This window comes from Heterodontus francisci, chromosome 22 (genome assembly GCF_036365525.1).
Source record: "Heterodontus francisci isolate sHetFra1 chromosome 22, sHetFra1.hap1, whole genome shotgun sequence".
Taxonomy (NCBI): Eukaryota; Metazoa; Chordata; class Chondrichthyes; order Heterodontiformes; family Heterodontidae; genus Heterodontus; species Heterodontus francisci.
The window spans coordinates 72,008,330-72,033,631 of NC_090392.1; the positions used below are offsets into that span (position 1 = coordinate 72,008,330).

At 40.1% G+C, this 25,302-nt stretch overlaps 1 protein-coding gene across 5 annotated transcripts in view; it reads left to right on the forward strand.

Moving 5' to 3' along the window:
• The first annotated feature begins 3,062 nt into the window (after nucleotides 1-3,062).
• Nucleotides 3,063-25,302, forward strand: part of sik3 (SIK family kinase 3) — a 352,669-nt gene continuing 330,429 nt past the window's right edge. For 4 of the 5 annotated variants that reach the window (XM_068054009.1, XM_068054011.1, XM_068054010.1 and 1 more), the window contains exon 1: nucleotides 3,063-3,280. In XM_068054009.1, coding sequence (XP_067910110.1) covers nucleotides 3,125-3,280 — 156 coding nt within the window. In that variant the 5' untranslated portion in view covers nucleotides 3,063-3,124. The remainder of the gene's footprint in view (nucleotides 3,281-25,302) is intronic. The other variant, XM_068054013.1, reaches the window with a different exon arrangement.

Sequence of the window (25,302 nt, forward strand, 5' to 3'; positions counted from 1 at the left end):
GATGTGAGCATGAGAGCAGGGGGGAGTGTTGAAATGGCAAGCAACCGGAAGCTCAGGGTCCTGCTTGCGGACTGATCAGCTTTTGAATTACCCTGCCACCTAGGATTATTTTCAACGGTGGAGCTGTGCCCAGGGCTCTTCCGTCCACCCCTTTGAAACCACGCCGGCTCCAAATTGCCAAATACTCAGTACATGGGTTACATGTGAACATCAAGTCTGAGCAAATGGTGAGCGGAGGGGGAAACAGCTCGGGGTGCGTAACCACAAACACAACCGCCGAGAGTTCAGCATGCCGGGCACTCATGGTGGAGGGGAGTTTAATCGCCCGGGCCAGGTCGGCCGTGAGTCATAAATTCTGCATCCTGTCAATTGTACCCCGTCCACTACTGAACTAGACCCATCCACATAGATTACCCGTCCGGTCGGATGTGCACTGGCTTTGAATCCTATATCCTGGTCCCAGACCCCTGCTACACTGCACGTGTGAGGTTCCCCAGCATAGAGGGGGTTCATGGCTAGCTTGGGTTTGGAGAGCCTCTGCACTCTCAGCTTTAGCTGAGACAGAAGTAATGTCCAGTGGGCAATGCGTGCACTGCTCACCGTACTGTCCTTTATCCTGCCATCAAGCAGCATCTGAGTGGGGGGATGGTAGGTCAGTCGAGTGATCTGGGAACATCCCGTGAAAGGCTGGTCTAAATCATTAATATATATTGTGAATAGCTGGGGTCCTAGGATAGGTTGGAGGGCAGGACAGATTAAATGCAAAAGGTTTCCTGGTGCAAGGCTAAAGGAAGTGGTAATGGGACAAGGAGAAAAACCAAAAGATGAATCTAGAGGAGGTGTGAATGGCAGGATCCTGAATAGTTGCACAGGAAGTAAGAGAGAAATGAGAGATAAAAAAAAACAAACAAGCAAAGAAACGCAAAACAAAATGGGGGCAGAGGTTACGATCTAAAATTATTGAACTCAATATTGAGTCCAGAAGACTGCAAAGTGCCCAGTAGAAAGATGAGGTGCTATTCCTCAAGATTGCATTAAGCTTCACTGGAATACTGTCGCAGGCTAAGGACAGAAAGGTCAGAGTCCACCCAGAGCAAGGTCGTGAATTAAAATGACAGGCGACTGGAAGCTCGATGTTGCACTTGTGGACCGAACAAAGGTGTTCTGCAAAGCGGTCACCCAGTCTGCATTTGGTCTCCCCAGTATAGAGGAGACCACATCGAGAATCCTGAAATGTTAACTCTGTTTCTCTCTCTGCAAATGCTGCCTGACCTGCTGAGCATTTCCAGCACTTAGCATCCATGGTATGTTGCTTTTGTATCAGAAAATTGTGTCATGGCATAAGTAATGGGCTGAGCCCCTCCTGGAAGTAATAATGGTTTGCATCTTAGATGACACAAGTTTCCAGCAAATTCCAGCTCAATCTGAGTTGCCTACTTGAGTCACAAGATAGTTTCCACTTTTACTATCTAGCATATAACACATTGACATTAGATTTGTGCAGTAATCAGTAGAAAATGTTCAAACTTTATTGAATTTCCCTTTCATTGAAATAAGATTTTCTAATGGCTGCTCAATTTAACCCTGAACTTAAATAAACAACACACGAAAAGAGTGTAGAATTGCATCTTTCCAAATGGAACCTAAAATGCTTTGTACTAATCTTTCGTGGCGACTCACTTGCATCTTGGCATTTTAAAAAAAGCTGTGTAACATTTTCACCATGATGACATCGTGGGGAAGTGACACATTGTTGCAATTATTGCAATTAGATATAAATCAAGATGACACTTGTTTGTAAAAAAAAACTTGCGAAGCACTTTTCTTAAATGAAGATAATGCCATTTTAACCTGGCAAATAATACACCAGTATAAATACACTTTCTAAAATAGGTACAACAGTAAAGGGTGGCTATTTTTTTCTTCATGGGATTTACGTGACACTGACAAGGTAGTATTTACTGCTCATCTCCACTTAACCCTGAAGGCATTAAGAGACAGCTTTGTCATGTGAAGTCATAAATTCCTTTCGCTAAAGGACATAGTGAACCAGCTGGGTTTTTAATGAAAATTTGAAAGTGTGGTCATTTTCTGGTGCTAGACCAGAAATTGTCATATTTATTGCATTCAGTTTCACAACTTGCCAGTAGCAGGTTTGGAACTCGCCTCCTATAAGTTTCTGAAACATATGGTAAAACAGGGGTTTTAAAAACCTTCAGGTCTTAGGAGGAAGGAGGGAGTGAGGGAGATAAGGGGTGATAAAACATCTGTAAATGTTGGTAACAGCACCATCAACTTATATTTATTCAGCACCCTCAATGTAATTAAATGTCCCTAGGCTCTTCACAGGAGCGTTATAAAGCAAAATTAGACACTGAGCCACACAAGGCGATATTGGGGCAGATCGTCAAAAGCTTGCTCGAAGAAGTAGGTTTTAAGGAGTGTCTTAAATGATGAAAGACAGGCAGAGGATCAGAACTCTAATTCTAGGAAAGGAAGCCTTCTGAAATAAAGCAGAAAATGCAGGAAACACACACAAAAAAAAGTTCTGTTGGTATCAGCAGTAAAAGACTGGTGTAGGAGGAGCCTCACCTAAAGCATTAACCTTTCCCTTCTCTTTACTGGCAGCCCTGCAGAGTATTTGCAACATTTTCTGTTTTTATTTGAGTTCCACAGTGCTGGGTGGGGGATTGACACACGATAAACGATCTTAAGAAAAACAATTAATGTTTTAAAAATAAAATTGCAAACTTTCAAGTTGCTTCATGTGAATTATATCTCCGCGACAAATCGCAATGCTAATTCGTGCCGTGAGCATTTCGCCTGAGATGCAGAAAATAGCACGAAACGCAATCTTCAGGGCACTTTGGCTTATTTGCATTGACGTCAGAGCTCCCGGGGCTCTTCCACCACCGCCGGCGCCAGCGACGGGTGCGCGCCCGCGCGTCCCTCTCCCCCCCCACCCCCCCCCACCACCTCCCCGACGCCGAGGGGGGCAGGGAGAGCGCGCACGCCGAGGGCGAGGGGGCGCGCACGCCAAGCCCCGCCCCCTTCCCCTCTGCCCTTCCTCCCGGCGCTAGGAGCCCGCCGTGCGCGCGCGCCGCGGCTGGTGTTTTTCGACAAGATGGCGTCCAGCGGTGCCGTGAGGAACGGGAACCTTCCTCAGCCGCCGCACAAAACCGGGCCGGCCAGGATTGGCTACTACGAGATCGAGAGGACCATCGGCAAGGGCAACTTCGCCGTGGTCAAGCTGGCCACTCACATCGTCACCAAGGCCAAAGTAACGTATTGAGCTCTTCCTCTGCTTTTGCAGACTTCTAGATAGCTAACATATATTTATCAGTATTCCCCCCTCCCCTCCCGAAGTAATAGTCACTCTGCTCCTCTCGAACTTCTATCACCTCGTCTCATGGCGCTTGACCCCCTCTTCCCCCCCCCCCCCCCCGACTTCTGAAGGGGGAAAGGTGTTTCTCACCCCCCCCCCCCCCCCCGCCAAGTTGCTGTTGAGTTGGGAAATTGGTCTCTTTTTAATGGATTGCGGATCTTCCTGAGGTTTAAACAACTACAGAATCTCCTCTGTGTTTGACAGCTGTCATTGGGACCAAGTGGTCCACTCAGGAGAAAAAATGTCTTGTTTACCATCCTCACCTTTCCCCCCACTATTTTATGTTTTCTCAGTAACGGAGAGAGCTCTCCTACCCCACTTGTGTTTTTTCCCCCCTGTCTGTTCAGTCAAAAGAGGTTTATTGTGGAAATGTCATTTTCAGTCCCTTTTTATAACCGTGTCCGGCCGGAGGGGGTCAGGCCAGGCCGGAGCTGTCATCTCGGCCTGCCTTTCATACACAACCCGTCCCTTGTGAAAGTGTTTTTCTTCCCATAAGTTTTGGAAGAAGTTTCTGGGTCTTCTTACGGCTGGCGTTCCCGTCTGGATCCTACACACTTAAACTGCTCACTTGAAACATTTGTTAATTTCACTCCCTTTCACTGAATGAAATGTATTGAAAGGAAAACACCGTGCTAAAACATTCATTGGGGATTTATCAAAACAGAATAATTTTTATAGTTTACTTCAAATAATATCTGGATAGACAGATCATTACTGCTTGCAGAGATCTGCAATAATTTACAATGCTTTTTAATATTGATCTGAAAAGACTTGATCTAATTACAGGTATAATTATAGTACTTTATTTTCAGAGACCAACTTGGGTATTTACCTATTTCTGGTATATTGAATGCAATAATTATTGACATGGGTAGATTTCTTGTGTGGGGCAAAATTACTCATTAAATGTGGGTTGTTAAGTAAAATGGAACCTTTATGATTTGCTAGAAATATTTAATGGAGAAACAAGTGTGAGATTTCACAAAAGAAGGGAGGCTATGCAACTGTCAATTGATGCGCATTAATTTTTTTTGGTAAAGATTGAAGGGTTTAAAAAGTCCAGTTTGTATTCTGTAGCTGTTCAAGGCTTATATATTAACAGACATACTGCAGCATAGTTTCTAAAAATGGTTTATACTGTGATTAAAGGAGGTTGAATATTGTGTTTCTATAGTGTAGCGAAATTTTTTAGTAAAGTGTAATTTTGTTGTGTTTTATAACAGGCCCAACAATGGGAGCAACCTTGTAATCAGTAAATTTATGTATATGCTGCATTAATTTTCCTTTCATACATTGAAAAAATGGAGACAGTTATTTTGTTTATGATTATGGCAATTGCCTGCATTATTGCCAAGAGCCAGTGATAAAATTGCAGTTGTTGGTGATAAAGCTATTGATCATAATTGTTGGTGTTAATCGGATATTGTATCTAACTCTGTGCAACACACTAAGGGGTGTTTTGCTTTACAGTATCAACTTAAATGTTTAATGTATGGCATCGAACCTGGAGACTGATTTGTTAATGCTTTTCTTAAAGGGTTAATCTTAGTCAACTATTTTTGAAGTGAGTGCCTATTAGGCTCGCTGTGCCATGCTGATATGTAGTTACTGTACTGAGGTACACAGTAGTTATGAAGATGTTTTCTATACGTAGTATTACAGCTTGAAGATAATTTCTGTATTAACCACGAACACTTATATTTGTATGCTAGTCGTACTTCCAACAATTGTTTAATGTGTGGTCCTCGCACATCTATAGAATTTGTAGATTGACATCTTAGTTGTCTTAGAAATTCCTGTGTGAAAATCTCTGCACTGTACTGCAGAAGCAGATGTTGCTGACACACCATGTTTACTGTTAGCGGTGGAATCTCTATTTTGTAGGCAGTTGAGCACAACCTGAAAAATGCTAATATTAAAAATGGAGGGGAAATTGCTTTTTTTTTAGAGACAGTTTGTAACCTTTCTTTTCTGGAATTGCATTAGCTGGGCACATTGATTTTAGCCACAGTTAGTTGAGAGTTAATAAACTAGGTCAACAAAGTAACAACGAGATAGAAACTTTTACTGATTATTGCTTAGTTGATTGACAATAGTGCTGTGACTTGGAGATATGTTATGTCTTGATGGAGTTTATTCTTCCATTTAGTTTTGTATGATCCACGTCCCCTGATAATTTCAGGATTTAGAATTGGGAATTTATTTTTAAAATCAATTTTGAATTGTAACATTGTGAGTTTAAAATGTATGAATTCCATTATTATAACATTTTGGATTTTTTTTTGAATACTGCTGTCTTCTGACCAAAAAGCAATAATGCCACTCCCCACGCCCCCAACCAATTTGGCCCTGCCCCTTCCTGAGATATACATCACTTTGTAACTGAGAGACCAGGCATGTGACTAGGTCTTAGTTCTGCCAATGCTGCTTTGTATTCGGCTACAAGGATATGAACAAGAGTGACCCAGAGTGAATCATCCTACTCTGCTGTCCGAATCTTATCAGTGTTTCACAGTAGTGAATTTATTACATAACCTTATAATTTCTTTTCATTTTGGGGCAGAACTGACATTGCATGACTTGAGTATATTCCAATATATATGATGTTAGGAAACTATATTTTTCCTCCCCCACCCCCATATTTTTCCTTTTTATATCTCCACAGTGAGGCCTATTGTCACTATCCTTTTTAGAGCTGGGAGGGGAGGTGGACCAAATCGCAGCATGTCAACAGCTGCTGTCAATGTTACTCTGTGACTAGCTTAATTGAAATGTACTTTCCTGATGCAGGATAAGGATCTGTGTTAGTTTTTTTTCCTCCTGCCCCTGAGATGGAACGTTCCATTTCGCGGTATTGCCAAGAAAGGATTTTATTTTGACTTCAGGGAAGTGGGAGGAAAGCCAATGAAACATTGTAGTGCTTCTATAAGGAAATGTTGGTGCAATGTTGACTTTGAGCTGTGCTGACAAAGGCCTGACCAGAGGGTCTTCGTGGTGCATTTAATGAGACAGAACTATTGAAAACAGGTATGTGGCTAGCAGATGCCAAGCACATCCTGAATTTGGATAGGTCTGTCTGGGTTTGTTTCCACACTTTTAAATTGACCTGAAAGTAATTGATATTTTTATGTGAAGTAGACTTCTGAAAATCCTAAACTAAGTACTGAAATTGTTATACTCTCCAATTATTGCCTTAAGTGAGCCCTGTCATAGTCATAGTGGGATTTATAGGTATTGAGTTTTGAAGTATAATAAAGGTTGGCGATGTCACAACTCTTTCTGACCATTAATTAGGTAGTGAGAGAAATTTATAGAAGTAATATTTATATGCTAACATTCAATTAAAATATTACAATTTCCATGCTAATGCTACCTTGAAAAAATTGATGCAGTCTGTTACTATTTCAGAATTGTTTTTTGTGCTAAATATTTGAATTATCCAATAATTAATAAAACTCAGCAGTAGACTGTATTCCAAATAAAAATTATGGTCTAGTATTTTCCTACTGTGGTGTTAATTTTTTTTAATGTTGTCATCAAAATATTATAAAGTCATTCAGTGATAGCATGAAAACATAAATGTTAGAAAATTGGTTGTTTTTGAGTAAGCTTATTGTCCAATAATAATTGAAGTCCTGCATTTTTGCTTTCAAGTAGTCCATTTGGCCACTCGTAATCACGACCCTGTCGCCACTTTCTAACAAGCTCAAAGGCATTATGCAACTTCTGAGAGGGTCAGTTTCTAGCATTACTGGCCAGTAGTATTCATATGTTTTGTTGTTGCTCTGTTTGCTTGACAGGGGTCTGGACCAATGCTGGCAAAAGCAGGCTGTGTAGTATTTTTGTGGGTTTCAGTTGGTTGCAGTAATGGCAACAATCTGCACAATACTCATAAATCCCAAACTTTGTACTTTTGGGACTAAAGTCCATAATCAGGATCAGTGTTAATATTGTAAGCCCATTTTCCTTTTGTCAGAAATCCCTACCACTTGCAGCCAGCTTGCTTGCCTCTGACTGTTTCCAGGGAAACAATTGCTGCTCCTGCATCATTACTGGTCTGACTCTGACATCACTGACTGCAATTGTGCACACAGGTAGAGCATGTGCGTGTGATTTTTAAAGTTTTTCTTTGTAATGCAGGGAGAACAAGAAGAACAGAAACAGCAGTGGGGATAGATATGGCCACAGGCCTGGGCAGATGGAGGAATGGGCTATAATACAAGGGGAGAGTATAACTTAACCTAGAACCTATGCGCAATGCAACATATGAGACATTAGTGTATTACACAAATTATGTATAAGAATGTCACAATTTTCTAAAAAAAAACTTGAAGTTTACATTCATGATTTATGAAATCTGAAATGTGATTGTTTTATTGTAATTGCTTATCCAAGTGCCACCCAATTATATCTCATGATCTCATTTATGTGAAATGTATTTTTAAAACAATTTATGAAATTTGATCAATGTGAAAATAAAAAGAAAATGCTAAACTATGTTTAAACTAATTCCTTCCAACCAATTCTAGAATAGAAAAATGATATTTAATTTGTTGTCTACTGTTGATACCCAATCAGATATCTGTGCTTCCTTCATTGATCCTGAGGTTGTTGCTACACACTCAACTAACTGCTTGGCCAATATTTGTACCTGGTGGAGCTGAAATTTCCTTCAGATTCAGAGCTGGCAAAACTGAAGGTCTCCTTTTTAGCTCTGACTTGTACCTACATGTTTTGGATCTTGCCTTCATCAACCCCACTACCATTTCAGCTAAGTTTGGAGGTGCTGAACCTTAATGTGCTGTCTGGCCCCAAGCTGAACTTATTAATTTTGTTATGTCTTCCACCTCTGTAGCATTTGTCTCCATCCCTACCTAGCATCCTTTGCTGCCAAAATTCACACCTTTATTACCTGAAGATTTGGCTTTTCATTGCCACTCTCCAAAAATTACAATTCATTTTGACTGTGGCTGCCCATATCCTACCCCTTTCTCCCATCACTCTTTAGGCTGTCCGCTGGCTCCCCACCTCTTTGGCAATGCTTTTATAGCCTTCCATAGCCACATCCACCCTACTCCGTGATCTCAATATGTCTATACATGAGCTCTGTGGTCCTCCAAAACCAAATGTTGTTCTCTGCTCCAGCGTTACTGGCTGTTCTTTCAGCTATTGTGATTCTGCCCTCCACAGCTCCAGTCCCTCTGTTTTACCATCTCAACCCTAATCTTGCTTTCAAAAGCCTACTAAAAACCTTTCCCCTTGACTGAGTCTAAGCACCCCATCAGCCTTTCTATTATCTTTATTCCTGTTCAGCATCACTGTTTTTTCCTGTGTGCCTTGCAAAGCATTTTTCTGTATTTGAGGTATCCTTTAGAAATGTCAACTGTTGTAGGAAGGGTTCCTTCTTGCTCTAAGTAAATAAAAACACTTCACTCTGCATGAGATTATGTGGAAAAGGTGAATAGAATAATTTATATTATGTAGAACTTCAGTTTCCACTACAACTGTGAGTTGTGTTCAACCACCTCAGTAAAGTTCAGTATTCAGGTTTAACTCCTTTCTGTATGATTTATCACAGTTTTTGTGATAATCAGATTATTGTGGTTTATATGTCAGTGAAGGTTGTTATTACAAGATGTCATAATATCGCAATATTTTTTTCCCAACTACAATAGAAGTTCCCAGTCTCTTACAGTAAAGATTACATTTTATTTCTTGTAGAAATATTGAATATATTTTGCTTTCTATGGAAATATGCAGTAAGAGATGCAAAACTATATAAGCTACTAACATCTTTGTACTGGTTTGCATATTCACTTAATTATATGCCTTGTCATCCCCTTCTACCCATCAACAGGTTGTTGTTCAACATAAATCTATGATAGGAATGTTGAGTGTGTTGCTTTTTGGACTTGGAGACCGTCGATTGGCATTGGAGTGTATGTATGGTGATGCGCAGAATCTCACCTTTGTGTGGCTCAGACTGAATGGATCAATAGGTCCTTTTCCCTGTCTGTTATTTTTCATATGAGCAATTCATGCTGGAGCACTTAAAGAAATACTGCATTTATATAGTGCCTTGCACAACCTCAATGTCTCAAAGTGCTTTACAGCCAATGAAATACTTCTGAAATGTTGTCACTGTTGTAATGTAGGAAATAGGAACAATTGAAGATTGCTATCTTCTCCTCCAATAACCTGATGTGTGACTGTGGAGAGGCAAGCCAAACCTTGGAGCATCTTGTGAACCATTGCTTGCTAAGAACTTTCCCCGGATAAATAGCTTCTCTTCACTCTAACACTTGATGCTGAACTTGGATGCCAACATTTAATGTTACTTTTCAAGCTGCCACACACAATTTTTTTCAAATAAGAAATTTGATCACGTTGGTGTACATATGCCATTGTAAGGTTGCATCATCTCGCTGATAGTTTCGGAGGTTTATCCAATATAGGTGGGATTCCTCCACTAATGTACCTGTGTGGACCAGATGCACTGAACTTGGTTTACAGCAACATACTGTTGCATAAACATGCTGTTTGCTTATTCCTTTGCACATTAACAAGAGATAAACAGAGTAGAGAAAAAGCAATTTAGATCACAAGCACACTTAGCGTTATGAGACAGTAAAATAATCCATTGAAGGTTGTTTTCCATATGTACAATTGTGTATTGTAGCTTTCCTGTGGTTAGAGGGTGAGAGGGCTGTTAAAAGTGGCTTGTTAGTCTTAAACTAAATTCTACATCTTGAATTTTGGAATCAGGACTATTTCTCTCTTTCTGTTTAACTGTGGGGAAAATACATTGTTTTAATGCAAATACATTGCTTCCTTCCACATTTGTGTTCTGAAAATGATACTTGGAAAGTAAACATTTAGAACTACCAAATAAAGCGTTAGTTGTTTGCCAGATTGTTTTCCCTTTCAAATAATTTCCAATTTAGTTTAGCAGGCTTATGCTGTTTAAATTTTTTTATAGCAAAAATAAAAAATGGGCAAGTGTAGGAGGGAAGAGATACATTTCAAGTGTGTGTGTACAGAATCTGCCATAAGATGCTTGTTATTGTGGAATTCGAGAAATACTGCATTTGTTTATCTTGAGGCAAAACATTTAATTTTGTTTACTTAATCATTTTCATATTGATTTATAAACAATTTTGCATCATAGTAGTGAAAAGCAAGTCTTTGTAAATGTATCATTAACAATTATAGCATCAATCAGTGATTCTACAGTACAGTCATACATCACAGCTTTGGTATAAAACTCAAATTGTTTCACACTGATAAACTTGGAGGTTGACCTGACTCCTAAGTGAAGTGTAATGAGAGATCTGCTCTTCCACGTCCACTTAATTTCAGAGTTGGGCCGATCTCTGACATTAGGGTCAGGCTCCAGCATTGAAGTGAAGTGGAACTCCTTGACACAACACTACAATTGTATTGTCAATACACACCGTCTTGACTTGGATATGTTTTGCTGTTTCTTCATCATTTCTGAGTCAATATCCTGGAATTTCCTACCTAACACCATTCTTGGAGCATTATCACCAGAAGGACTACAGAAGTTCAAGAAAGACGACCTCAGGGCAATTAGGAACGAGCAGTAAAGGTATTGCCCATGTCCCAAGAACACAAAAGGATGCTATTTACTGTTCAGAAATTATATTTTTCCTTGATGCATTCAAAGCCAAGCTGATTACTTGAAAGTTAGATTATATTGAACTCTGGTGATTTGTGGGTCACTTCACTAAGGTTTCGCTCACACCCTTTCGTTAACGGTTCACTATCTGCATCATGAGAATGGTGATCTTCCTGTCACAGCTTGGAAATTTATAATACATGGTGAAACGCATTGTTGTTTGTAGTATATCAGGGACTAACCCAGGAGTTTGAAAATTTCTTATTCACCCTGCCAGTGCTTATTTTTTGAACTGTGTTCCCAGTAAAGAAAAAATACAAATGAAAAAAAACAATTGAAAGCTTTGTGATTGCTCACAGCCGTAACCATTAGTGAAGAAATTTCACTGTCATCTTTATTGATAAGAAAATAAAGGATGTTCCTGATGGAGTTCTAAATCTGGTGGCCTTTGTTGAGAACTGTTTTTTTTTAAACAGTTGCAGTCGGTCGTTCATTCATTGTACTCTTTGGTCAGTAGTCATTTATAATGTAGATTGGACACTGTTCCTGGGGAAGTGTGGCGATCTATAAACTTTCATTAAGAGAACAGAGCCATGTAGGACTAGCAAAACATAGACGTTTAGAACACAGAATGACACCATTCGGCCAATTGTGCCCATGCCAGCTCTGTGCTAAAACAATCCAAAACTTATACGACTGCCTGTTATCTCCTCATAGTCTTGTATGTTCCTTGTGTAAATTATTTATCCAATTTTCACTTAAAAATGCTCTCTGCCTCTGCATAAAGAATTTTTTTCTAATCTCTCTTGCTCCCTTAATGATTTTTAACTTGATGACCCCCTTGTCACTGACTTCTGAGCTGGAGGGTGTAGTCTTTCTCTGTTTACTTCATTTTAAAAACCTTGATTTAATCTTCTTTTAGATTTCTCTGCTCCAGATAATAGACCAGTATTTCAAGTCTGTCTTCATAACTATAGTTTCCCATCCCTCCTATCATCCTGGGGAATCTATGCTGTATGCTCCCTAGGATTTTCATGATCTTTTTATAATGGGGCACCCAAACCTACATATGATGCTCTTAACTGTAGTCTAACCAATGTTTTAAATACATTTGCCATTTCTTTGCATTCTTTGCCCTTTCAATGTAACAGAAAATAACTCTTTGATGCAACTTGCTGATACCTCTGTTCATAGTTACAAGAACATACAACATATAATGTTATATATTTCATGAGCATGCTGTATTTAAAAATATATATCATAGTAAGGTTATCTTTGCTTTTAGATTTTATGATTTAAAAAAATGGTGATGGCATTTTCCTCCCTTTGTATCTATTTTTTTTTGTAATGGGTTTATTCATGTTGTAATGCTCTGGTACCTCATTTGGTGGGCCACTTCACCTTTGTGATATCAGAGCCAAGTCCACTTCTGTTCTCCCCTGATGTCCATTTCCATGTGCTTCCAGCAGGAGTCACTGGATATCTTGGCTAGATTTTCCTTTTCTTCTATTAGCCCAGAGACACGGAGCAGTTGTAGCATTCTCAGTGTTATGCTAGTTGAGATAATAACTCAGTACAGACAATGGATTGAACCTGGGGTCCACTTAGTCTATATAGGCTAGTAGTGCACCATGTGGTCGACTTGCCTACAAAGATAACATTTAGATTAAGTCTCTCTCCTGTTACATTGCACAAACGATCCCAGGTCCCTCTGTGTTTATAGGGCACAAGATCTGAAGGTGCAAACTACACATTAGGCTTTGCAATTGGTTTTAGGGAAATATGTTCAACTTTCTTATCTATATTTATACTTGGATTTTGAAATTTGATATGAATGTCCAAGTGGAAAGTGAACAGTGCTGTTTGAATTGCATCTGGTAGGTGCCAAGCATGTTATGAGCTAATGAAAACCCAGTCTGTATTCCTCCTCTCCTGGCATTATTAATGGCGTCATAAACAAGATTTCAGATTATATCTGGACTGCTTACTGAATTAATTTTTGTTCTGACATTTTTAAGTAGTTTATACAAGTTGACACAACAATAACTCTTGACATTCAAGAAATTTGACAAGAGTGCTGCAAATGTATGTGCAGGTCTTCAGAAAAGTGAGGGAGGCCTGGGTAACTTTGCTTTTTGACGCATTTCATTTACTGGAGGATTTATATTTGATATAAATAGCCTGAAATAAAATTTGAACTGGGAAAGTTCAAAATTTGAAGCTAAGTGTAAATTTAATCAGCAAAAAAATGAATCAAAGGGCTAGGAGCAAGTCATTTGAGAATTTGGTAGCAAACAAGTTGATATTTGTAAAAATGTGACCCTAATACATACCAGATGACAGAAAATGTTGAGTGTTGTAGTAGCTGCTACTATGTGTAACTATAGCCTGCAAAAGTAGCTACATTGAGTTCAGGTTCCAGTTAGCTTTTTAAATATATGTGGAAAATATTTCCAATCGCAAAATGCTCCATATATCACTTTTAATCTTTCTGATATTGAGCTAACATGCCGAGGAAGTTAAGCCCTGTTGCTTCTGCTCTTACCAGAAACAGTATTTTCTCTATAAAAGTTGTGGTCAGTGTAACGATGCCAAAGAAGAAACAACCTGTCTAATGTTGTCAGACATACCTCAAAGTTTAACAGTCTTATATGGCCTTTTGTAAATAGGGCTACAGTATTGTAGTTGATCACTTTCCAAGCAGAACACTTTTTCATATATTCTGGATCAACTTTGAAAAATAATATGAACAAAAGAAATAACTGTTAGAAAAAGCAACCTATGTAAGGTCTTCAAGCTAATGTATAGAGATGGCATTTGATTCCTCACTTTGGGCTGAATTTTACACCGCCCCAGCGTGGGGGCGGCGTAAAATTGAGCAGGAGGTTCTAGGAGGCCTTGGTGCCCTGTTCCCACCTCTGGCCAACTTTACGGCGGTCAGGCGGGGGGGAAATGGCCCGCCCGAGGCCAATCCCCTCGCCTGCCTCCATGGGTATTTTACTCGTGGCAAGCAGGCGTGCTGGGGACATGAAAGACTGCCCAGTGATAGCTGCTGGCCTTTCCGCACGCTGGGGGTGGTGGGGGTGCCATGGCAGTCGGGCACAGGGTGCCCGATTGAGAGCCGCCCCTGCCTCCCAACCCATTCCCAGGACCCTCCCCCCAAATGTCTACCCTTGCCTTGCCAGCATGACCGATCACCATCAACCCCCCCCACCCCCAACTTACCTGCACTCCTGGCTCCATGGCGTCGGCTGGGCTGCAGTCCCAACAGTGGCCACTGCTCCCGGTGGCGCTGCTGGGACTGAGCTGCTGGCCTGCTGATTGGCCAGCAGCTTACTGAGGCGGGGCCTCCTCCCTCAAGCAGGTGGAAGTCCCACCTCGGGACAGTTAAAGGACAGATACATTTAGCATTTATATGGTGCCTTTAAAATAAAATGTACCAAAGCGCTTCCTACAGGTGAAAATGGAAATTGTGCAGTGCAGTGTAGATCTGAGGTATGGTGAAAAATGTAGATATTTGGGAGGTTCTTGAAGAAGGGCAGAGACGCAGAAGGCAGAAAGAAGAGATAGATTTAGGGACAGCATTCTAGTTTGAGGCTAGGGCAGCTGAAGTCTCTGTTTGATTGTGGCATGTGTTGAGTTATAAAGGAGGCCAGAATCGAAAGAATGGAGGTGAATGTTGGCATACATTGCTCGAACTGTTTGCAGAAGTAGGGATGGATGAGGGACTTGTAGCTGCGGGCAAGATTTTTGAATTTCAATTAGTAAGGGGAGGAGAACCGGTTGAGGTTGGTAAGGGCAGGAGTGCTGGGTGAGTAGGACTTAATGGGTGATAGGATGAGGATGGCGGAGTTTCAAGACATGTAAAGCTGTTCCAGAGAATAGACCCAGTATATCAAGTCTGCCTTAATAACAATAGATTCCTGCCCCTGCTATTAGCCTGGGGGATCTGTGCTGTATATTCCCTATGATTGTGTCCTTTTTGTAATGGGTCACCTAAAACTGCACATGGAACGGAGTCTGATGAAAATGAACCATTGATGATGTAAATAAGCATTGGCTGAGGAGAGGTAGTTGTATAGTGAGGAGTCAGGTTGGGAGGGGATACAGGGCATAGAAGGTGGGTGTTATGGAGGAGATAAGCTTGATGAGGTTTGGGTGATAGGATTCAAGCTGCAGAGTGGTACCTAGCTGCTACATGATTATGAGGAGAGCTGAGGGGAGTTGAGGAAGAGGAGAGAGGTTGAGGCAGCTGTGCAGATAGTCTTGAGCTGCGAGGCAAAGCAATACATGAGCCCTCATTTGATACTGGAAGGATGAAGAAGCAGAGGAAGATGGTTGGGTGTCTATTAACCAGCTTCTAAACTAATTAATTGCATTCATTCCTGGAGAATTTTTTTTGAATCTGCCAATTATATATTCTAGTCCTTAAAACAAGTAATGAAATGAAACTATTATGACCTCAATTCACATCATCTGTTACAGTAACACTTCAGTTCAAATAGTGAGATTGTTGTAGCACCCACTCTTAAAATGAAAAATCACACTATAAAATTAGTTTGATGTTGACTAAGCCACTCTTTCTGTTTAGCAATAAACTCATAATCTAGAGTTTTCCTGCATACATTGGGCCACATCAAGAGACCATGTTATAGGTGAGACTTCATTTTAATGAAGTCCTTTCAAAAGTACCAAGCCAGCAGCTAGAATAATAAAACAAACAAAATGAAGACAATCAGTTCAAATAAATTACATTTTAATTCTTCTGGTAACAGAAATGTGAGTATACATGTACAATTGGTTATTATTGAATGGATAGACATGTTTTGAATAAATCACTAATTTTTAACTGTTACCATTTACTGTTGATTTTTTTTGTTGGCTTCCAGCCATCTCAGTGATTCTCCTAGGTAGTGGATGGATATGTGGGATGGTGGCAGTGGCTTGGTCTTGGAGTCGTCCTCGTCATCATCTTCAGCATACAGGACATCTTGAGGGTTTGAATCTGTTAGACTGGCCAATTGATCATCTGTCATTGTCTCGTTAGCAGCTCCTTGGGTGTCGTTATTCAACCATGCATTGACGTCGCCAGTATCTACTTTAGCTCCAACTACGGACTTAGTGCTGTTTAGATTGTGGGAATCATAATCCACAACTGTCTTCTCGCTTTCACTGAAGCCTTTGAAACCGCCATGTCATTGGCTTTCATCTTGAATGCAGCATCCGGAAGTTTTTGATACAGTTGATTGGCACTTCTTGCCAGGGACATAGATATGTAGAGTCCCTCTTCTATGTTGAGTTTCTTTCAGCAAATTGTCACGTCCTTGCTGTCCACCATCCTGTTGATCAGTTCTCTTCTGTAGTTATGTTTGAAGATCAATATGATGCCTTGTTCAAGGGGTTGAAGGTTTGACATTGTGTTTTACGGCAGATAGATGCATTTGATGTTCCCATCTCTTGTTACCAAGTTCTCTGAGGGTGGGTGTGCATGGCAGTTATCAAACAGAAAGATGCCCTCTTCGGTAGTTTGTTCTGACGTTTGGTATGAATTAATGGTGGAACCAGTCTTTGAAAATTTATGAAGTCATCCAGACTTTGCCACTATTTGAGTATTGGCATGGTAGTGATTTTTGGTTTAGATGGTGGAAAAAGCATGGTTTGGCAAATTTTCCGATGAATAGTTGAGTCAGCTTGTGTAGACCAGTTTTGTTGCAGCAAAGGAGGATTGTTAATCTTGTCTTTATCTGTTTAAATCTGGATTTTTGTTGGCATTGCTTCTTGTTGCTCGTGTCTTCTCTGGTAACATTTTATAGTACAGGGCTGTCTTGTTGCAGTTGTAGAGTTCTTTTGGTATATCCTCCTTCATGTAAAATCTTTAATTCAGCAGGAAATGCTGTTGGGCTGGCTTGTCCACTGACTGTTATTCTCCTCTTGTAGTAACTTGTGAAATGCTGTGCCATTTCTTGAATCTTGCTAACCATCCTTTGCTGCCTCCAGACTTTACTGGGGCATTGGTGTTTCCATTCATTTGGTGGCAAAACCTCCAAGCCTGAGCTTGAATAAAAGGACTGGATATGGGTACGCCCTCGATTCTCTGCTGTGTAAACCATGTGTATATGGCCTTGTTCAGAGACGTGTTGGCGGCATTTCAGGCTTTCTTCTTGCTTGGCCACCTTCATCCATCTCCATCGATACCCTTCTGATCATCTCTTCATCTTTAAGCTGCCTATGAAGCCTTGATTCAGTGATCCCCATTTTTTGTGAAACAGATGCTTGCATAGCACCTTCCTTGATCTGGGTGACGATTTTTAGCTTTTCAGTGATAAGATTTTCACTTTCATGATTCAGTACACATGATTTTGTGTTGATTGTATGGGTATCACTGCAAGTTTGACCAGTATTTATAGAGAGAAAACTGGTGCCTTAATTAGTCATGAGGCTGCCATCTCATTGGTTGGTTCTAATTCATTTGCGGAGCATTTATACTTCAACAATATTCTGAAATTATAAATTTACATGGAATTTTTGGGGTCCATGATGGACCCACTATAGTGGGGTCCCAGTGTATCCAATTAAATTGACAGTGTTGGGATGTTCATGGTAATTTTTTAATATGTACTTTTTTTTTATATGAATGAACTGTGAAGCTAGTATATGGCACTGCATTCCGAGAAGGAAGCAAATTAATTGCACTGCACTTCTTGCTCTAGGATCTGATTGCAAAAACTACATTGGCATTCCAGTGGAGTCCTGAGGGAGTGCTGTGTTATCAGAGGTGCCATCCTCTGAATGAGAGGTTAATGAGGCCCTTTCTATGTTTCAGTGGTTCAGATGGATATTAAAGGTCCTATGCCACTATCTGAAGAGCAGGAAGTTTTCCAGATGCACTGGTCATCTCTTCTCCCTTAACTAATACAACCAAAAATGGATTAACTGGTTATGTATTTTATTGTTATAAATCTGATCTCACAGTGAGCAAAATGGCTGTTGCATTTCCCTGCGTAATATTCACTATTCTTCAAGATGATTGATTTCACATCAAGTCCTTTCCGAGATGGTAAGGTATTAGATGAATGCAAGATTTTTTTCTTTGTGTCAGAATTTGAAAACTGAAGAATAAAGATGATCAGAAAATATTTTCAAAAGTAAAGGAATGTTCAAATTTTTTTAACAATATAATTCCCTCTGCAGTTGGCATTGTCTTTGGTCTGATTTTACCCCGACATTCCCCTCCCATTCCTGTTGTAGGTTTCCTCATAGCAGACATCACATCCTGATCAAAATTGTTGGTGACTTCCTGTAGTCGCTGGAAGGCATGCAAGTGTAGATTGCAGGACATTTCCTTCACTTAATGTCACTTTCTGATAGCATGACTGGAATCAGCAAATTGCCATGTGGGGAAAAAATGGATGCAAAATTTCATCCAACTGCTGTGAGACTCAGTTCATTCGTGCTTGCAACTTCAAACCTCCTGTGTAAGTATGAGTGTAACAATGTTGAAGTGAAGTATTGGCAATGTGTTTAGGTGTTTTAGTTTTGCCAATTGGGTGGTTGCCTCGACACATTTTTTCAATTTTACAAATTGGATGGCAGTTGTGGAATACATGTTGTGCTTGGCACAATGGAGATATTTCATGTTACAGTATACCAGATACCATATAACCAAATTGAATAGAATATTTAAAACTACTAATATAGGTATATATAGTCCACAAGTCCCATTTATGTGTTGTATCTCATTCTTGATTGGAGCACATTTGTGATCACTCCGTGAAATACCAGCAGGGGTTGCATTCATCTGTGCTCTGCTTTGGTTTACAAGAATAGTAGAACATGCATTATTAGCTTTGAGAGGGTCCTTGTTATTTTGAAGACCTGCTTATTTGGAACTGAAGCTGGATGTGCTGGACTTGCATGACAACCTCAGTGACCACTGTTCTATTCTGGAAAGCCAGTTTGTGACACTGGAACCAATCTTTACTGAGTCTTACATTTTATTTACAAAGTGAAACATTACAAGCATGCTGCTCCTAACTCAACACCCCTCTGTTTCAATAAGTGTCTCTTTTATATGTCTTCAAGTTAAAACCCCCATTAATAGCCTCTACCTGCATATAATAAACACATTCGTTATACAGTTAACAACCAGTACTTTGGATCATTGTTGAGCCAATTAATAAAGTGTAACATTACTTAAAATGATGAATAGTGTGGGCAACTAAAAAGAAGGGAAAGAGAATAACAAAAATATGTAATCCGTGAGACCATGAGAAAGCATACAGTCTTGCCGCAGACTTCTTAAAAAGGCTGCTGAGGAGTGGTTGAAAGTAGATAATATTGTCTTGTTCATCTGTGTACAAGAGGCTAAGCTTTGGGACCTTGTGTGGGAAAGGTTACTGTATTCTGCTGTTATCATGCATGGGTGACTGAAATAGCTGATTCGACAACCTCAACATTAGTTATAATTGCTGTGACTACTTAAAAAATGTGCTCTGGTTTCTACTTACTGACAGATCCTTTGCTTCTAATCTGCCTTCACAATACTATTGGACCTAACAACATTTTATTTCAATTGTATGAGAAGAGATGCACTTCACTTTCAACTTCATCTCTTCGGGGTGTGATTTTCACACTTGGCATTATTTTTAAATTAGCAAGTACTGATTCACTGTCTGGTTTGATATTGATTTTGTCTGACAAAGTGATAATTAAAGGACCAAATAATGAAGAGACTGGATGGCGGAGTGAGTTGGAGTACAGTACTTTCACCTCTGGGCTCTGATCTAGAATGCAGCCTGGCTGATGGGATCAAAGTTCAGTTTGTGTCTGCTGTGCTAGAACTGCAACTTCATGCTGTTCAATGCATTTCAGTGGCGTGCTAGATAGCGAGAAGCCGTTTTCACGAGGTAACTTTTGAATTTTTGCATTTAATCGTGCATCTGCCCTGCTGTAGCATTTGTGCATAAATAACGGTGTCATTAACCTCACTGTTATTTTGACAGCAAATTATAGACCAATCTCGCTTTAATCTTATGCCTGTAATTTTCACTCTTGTTCCTAGTCTTGAATCTTTCAATTTTTTCTTTTAAATAAATCAATTATTGTAGCATTAACTGCTTTTATCGGGTGCATGTGCTACATATTCACCACTCCGTGGGTAGCATTTTAAAAACAATTTTGTATTCGCATCCTTTAATTTTGTACTCCGCAGTCCAAATTAAATAGTCTGCTTATTTCGCTATTTTTGATACTCCTCTACATTGTAGACCAAGATCACATCTCTCTCGATCTGTTTTCCATTTGGGAAAAAAAAAGCAGCTCGGTTAATTTCTTCATATGTAAGGTTCTAGAGTTATCCATGTTGCTTGCTATTTTTGTGATCAAAAGTTTACACAGTGTTCCTGCGTGGCCTCACTAATGATCTCCTTTTCCTTTTGGTCTCCTTATCTTGAGAGACAATGGTTAAGCGCCTAGAGGTGGCCAGTGGTTTGTGGAGCAGCGCCTGGAGTGGCTATAAAGGCCAATTCTAGAGTGACAGGCTCTTCCACAGGCGCTGCAGGTAAAGTTGGTTGTCGGGGCTGTTGCACAGTTGTGTCTCTCCTTACACTGCTGTCTCTTTTCCTGTCAACTGCTGAGTCTCTTCGACTCACCTCTCTTCATAGCTGTCTGCCAGCTCTGGCGATCGCTGGCAACTGGCTCCCACGACTTGTGGTCAATGTCGCAAGACTTCATGTCGCATTTGCAACCGTCTTTAAAGTGGAGACATGGATGGCCGGTGGGTCTGATACCAGTGATGAGCTCGCTGTACAATACGTCCTTGGGGATCCTGCCATCTTTCATGCGGCTCACATGGCCAAGCCATCTCAAGCGTCACTGACTCAGTAGGGCGTATACGCTGGGGATGTTGGCCGCCTCGAGGACTTCTGCGTTGGAGATACGGTCTTGCCACCTGATGCCAAGGATTCTCCGGAGACAGCGAAGATGGAATGCTTTGAGATGTTGCTCTTGGTTGACCGACGTTGTCCAGGCCGGAAGTGTGTCTGCAGAGACTCATGGACAGGCTTGTGGCTTCCTGCAACAAATTTGGCCTAACCATCAGTTTCAAGAAAACATCATGGGAAAGGACGTCAAAAATGCTCCGTCCATCAATATCGGTGACCACACTCTGGAAGTGGTCCAAGAGTTCACCTACCTGGGCTCAACCATTACCAGCAACCTGTCTCTCGATGCAGAAATCAACAAGCGCATGGGAAAGGCGTCTGCTGCTATGTCCAGACTGGCCAAGAGGGTGTGGGAAAATGGCGCACTGACATGGAACTAATGATCTACACAAGGCAAAAATAACAATTATTGTAACAGAGTAAACTGAATATCAAACTGGTGACAGTAATCGCTGTTACTTCGTTAATGGAGCCTTAGAATAATGAATGCTGAGTATCAATTTGCTTTACCAATATTTGGACTGTTAGAGTTTGTAGCTTCGTGTTGCATGTGCGATTGTTAAAATGGTTTAGAGTTTTAAAAAAATCCACAAGCATCAACAGCCCTCTCTTGTTAAAACTGTTCTGAACTCTCTTCTGCAAGGTGTACTGATCATAGACGTGTGTGTATAAAATAAATGTCTCACTCACTTCCTACCTGACAGTGAAATTCCCCACCCTTGAGCTGAGCTGTTTTTTGGAGGCCATAATATGGTTTTGAAGAAGGAAATCTGGCAACCCAATGTATTTGAGAACAAAAATATTTGTTCTTAGTCTTTAATCCAGACATAAAAAATACAAAATGTATGTTTTCCAACATTTTTAGGTGAAATTATTTTTTGAACAATCCACTGTTGCCTTGTATATAAACTGTTCATTTACCTCCCTCATACTGTTCGCTCATAGGTAAATTGGCCATTGTAAATTGCCCCTAGTGTAGGTAGGTGGTAGGAGAATTGAAGGAATGTGGGGATGTGGCAGGGAATATGGGATTAATGTAGGATTAGTATAAATGGGTGGTTGATGGTCGGCACAGACTCGGTGGGCGGAAGGGCCCTGTTTCAGTGCTGTATCTCTCTGACTCTGTGACTCAATGATCCTTCTAAGGCAGTAGCCCCATAATTGTGAAATAAAAACACAAATTCTGGAAATACTCAGCAGGTCTGGTAGCATCTGTGGAGAGTGAAACAATTAACATTTTGGGTCAGTAACCCTTTGTCAGAATTGAAGCAGGAGTTGTCGATGCTGACAGACCTGCTGAGTATTTCCAGTATTTTCTGTTTTTTTATTTCAGATTTCCAGCATCTGGAGTACTTTACTCTTATTAGCCCCAAAATTGTCATTTGTCACTTATTGTTTAAGCAAAAATATTTCAAAAATGAGACAAAAGGATGTTAACGGTAATTCTTCTCAACTGATTTTCAGAATTGGTCCTGTTGCTGATATTCTAAGGACAAATTGTCCCTTAATTGGCACTCATAAACTGTAGAAGTAGAATGGAAACAGAACAATGTTGGAAAGTTGTATAAAATCTTAACTATATTTTAAATACTAGTGGATTTGATGTGCAAGGTTTATGAAAGGCAGAAATAATGAGAAAGGACATTACTAAACTTTTACTCCATCCGAAAAAATTGTAAGTGATTATTGATTTGCTTCCAATGTAACTAACTGTTATTTTACATGACTGGTTTTAAAACTGCGGCCTACTAGACAGATATAGAAGGTCACTGCCCTCATCAAATACCACCAATCCATTAACTGGATGAAAACTCATAATTCACTCAACTATATCCATTCATTGGCTATTTCTAAAGTACCTGAACAATTTTTCTTTGTGTGAGTGTAATGCAGTGATTATTTACTGAACCATAGCATCAGCTTTTGTTTTCTTAACCTAATTTAAAGAACATGTGTTTTAAATTTTTATTTGATCTACCTGTTTACTATATATTATTAGACGTTTGGAATAGGATTAGATATTGTCTGCCCTTACTCAATGAATGCCACCGGCGTACTGTCTCTAATCTACCACAAAAGTTATATGCTTCCTATTAACTTGATTTCCTTAAATCTTGTATTTACTCGTGTCTGTACTTTGGATAAAGTGTTGAACTGAGGCCTGATTTGTCATTTCATGTGTAAGTGGATATTAAGAACCCATGGCAGGGTTGTCAAAGAAAAACAGGTATCTCCCTAGCCGATGATTCGCCTTCAAACACACCACCAAAAACAGAATAGGAAGTTGTTTATCATATTGCTGTTTGTGGGAGTTCAACTAAGTACAAAACGATTGTTGCATTCTCCCATTTATTGGTACATTTCAGAACAGTTCATTGTATTTGAAGTATTTTGAGATGTCAGAAACATGATAATACACTTAATAAATGCAAGTCTTTAATTTTTAACTTGTTTTTGGTGAATAACTCTTCCTTTTCTCCGATTATATTCCTTTCCTGACCGCTTTCTTGCCAATAACTGTCCTTTCACTCTATATATCAGATCAGCTGTAATTATCGTAGTGTTATGTGCTACGGTCTTTGATGCATGCATGCAAAAAAAAAAAGATGGCATGAAATGTCTGGTTGCATATTGTGCATAAATAAAATCATGGCGGAGGCTATAAAAATTGCTCCATTCTTTACAACAGTGGTAATGCAATAGTGCATTGCTTTATGGAACTGATGTGGTAAATACATGTTTTGTTTCTGTACATTAGCCTGATAAGCTTCAACAGATTTTTAACTTATTTATTGAATCACATGAATGGACAAAGGCTGCAAATCTCATAATAGACAAGTTCTTGCTTGACAGATTTTTACGATACTGGTATAAGGGCCTATACTCTTGAGTTTGAAGAATGAGAGGTGATCTCATTGAAGTATATATGATTCTGAGAGGGCTTGACAGTGTAGATGCCGAGAAGCTGTTTCTCTTGGCTGGAGAGTCTAGAACTGGGGAACATTGTCTCTGGATAAGGGAAAGGCCATTTTGGACTGAGACAAGGAGGAATTTTTCTCACTCAGAGGGTTGTGAATCTTTGGAATTCTGTACCCCAGGAGGCTGTTGATGATAAGTCTTTTAGTATCTTCAAGGCCAAGAGCAGTAGATTTTTAGACTCTAAGGGAATCCAGGGATATGCGGCTTAAGTGGGAAAATGGAGTTAAGGTCAAAGATCAGCCATGATCTTGATGAATGATGGAGCAGGCTTGAGGGGCTGTGTGCTCTGCTCCTACTCCTTTTTCTTATGGTAAATCACCATTGGAGAAGAGAGGCAAGCTGACATGGCCCAAAAGAGAGTATTAAAGTGCTTTCTAATTTTGTGACGGCCCTCATTAAAAGTAATAATAAAGAAAAAAATGAGATGTATGATATAATGTCATGGGGCACAATGACATACGACTTGCAGTCCCACCCTGGATACTGTATTTCACTTGTATTATCTGATTAATTTCATTTGTAGAAATCCCATTTACAGCTCACTGTGATTTATCCGTAGTTATTTTTAAACTTGCTTTCTGCTTTTCTTGGTTGAAAGATCTGGTAAGTGACCTGTTCCCAAGCCTGTACTTGGCCACAAGGAATAAGAGTAGTCTGGGTTGACTCACTCCCACCCACTTTCCTTCTGCGATCTGTGGGGAAACAGCTTGCCTCTGCTAACAATCTAACTGAAATTGAGAAATTGCTCCATGGGAGAACAAAGCCATGTTTTATTGCTCTCTGTTGCAACATGTTCGTACACCAGTGAACCGCCTCACCAGGCCAGCAGTTCATATCCTCTTTTTCTGTTTTGTCTAGTCTGGTTGCCATGGTTTACAACTATTACTGTGGGGGGGAAAATGTGGGCTATGATGGGTGTTGCATATGCTGTTTACCAGTTTTCCTTTATAATCAGAATATCATTATATAGGCATTTTGTTTTCATGAGTTTTTTTTTTAGATATTTGGAGGTATTTTGCTGGTTTGCATATTTACTTGACCGAGCCATGGGAATTTTTTTTTATTCATTCATGGGATTTGGGCGTCGCTGGCCAGGCCAGCATTTATTGCCCATCCCTAATTGCCCTTGAGAAGGTGGTGGTGAGCTGCCTTCTTGAACTGCTGCAGTCCATGTGGGGTAGGTACACCCACAGTGCTGTTAGGAAGGGAGTTCCAGGATTTTGACCCAGCGACAGTGAAGAACAGCGACTTGGAGGGGAACTTGCAGGTGGTGGTGTTTCCATGCATTTGCTGCCCTTGTCCTTCTAGTTGGTAGAGGTCGCGGGTTTGGAAGGTGCTGTCTAAGGAGCCTTGGTGCA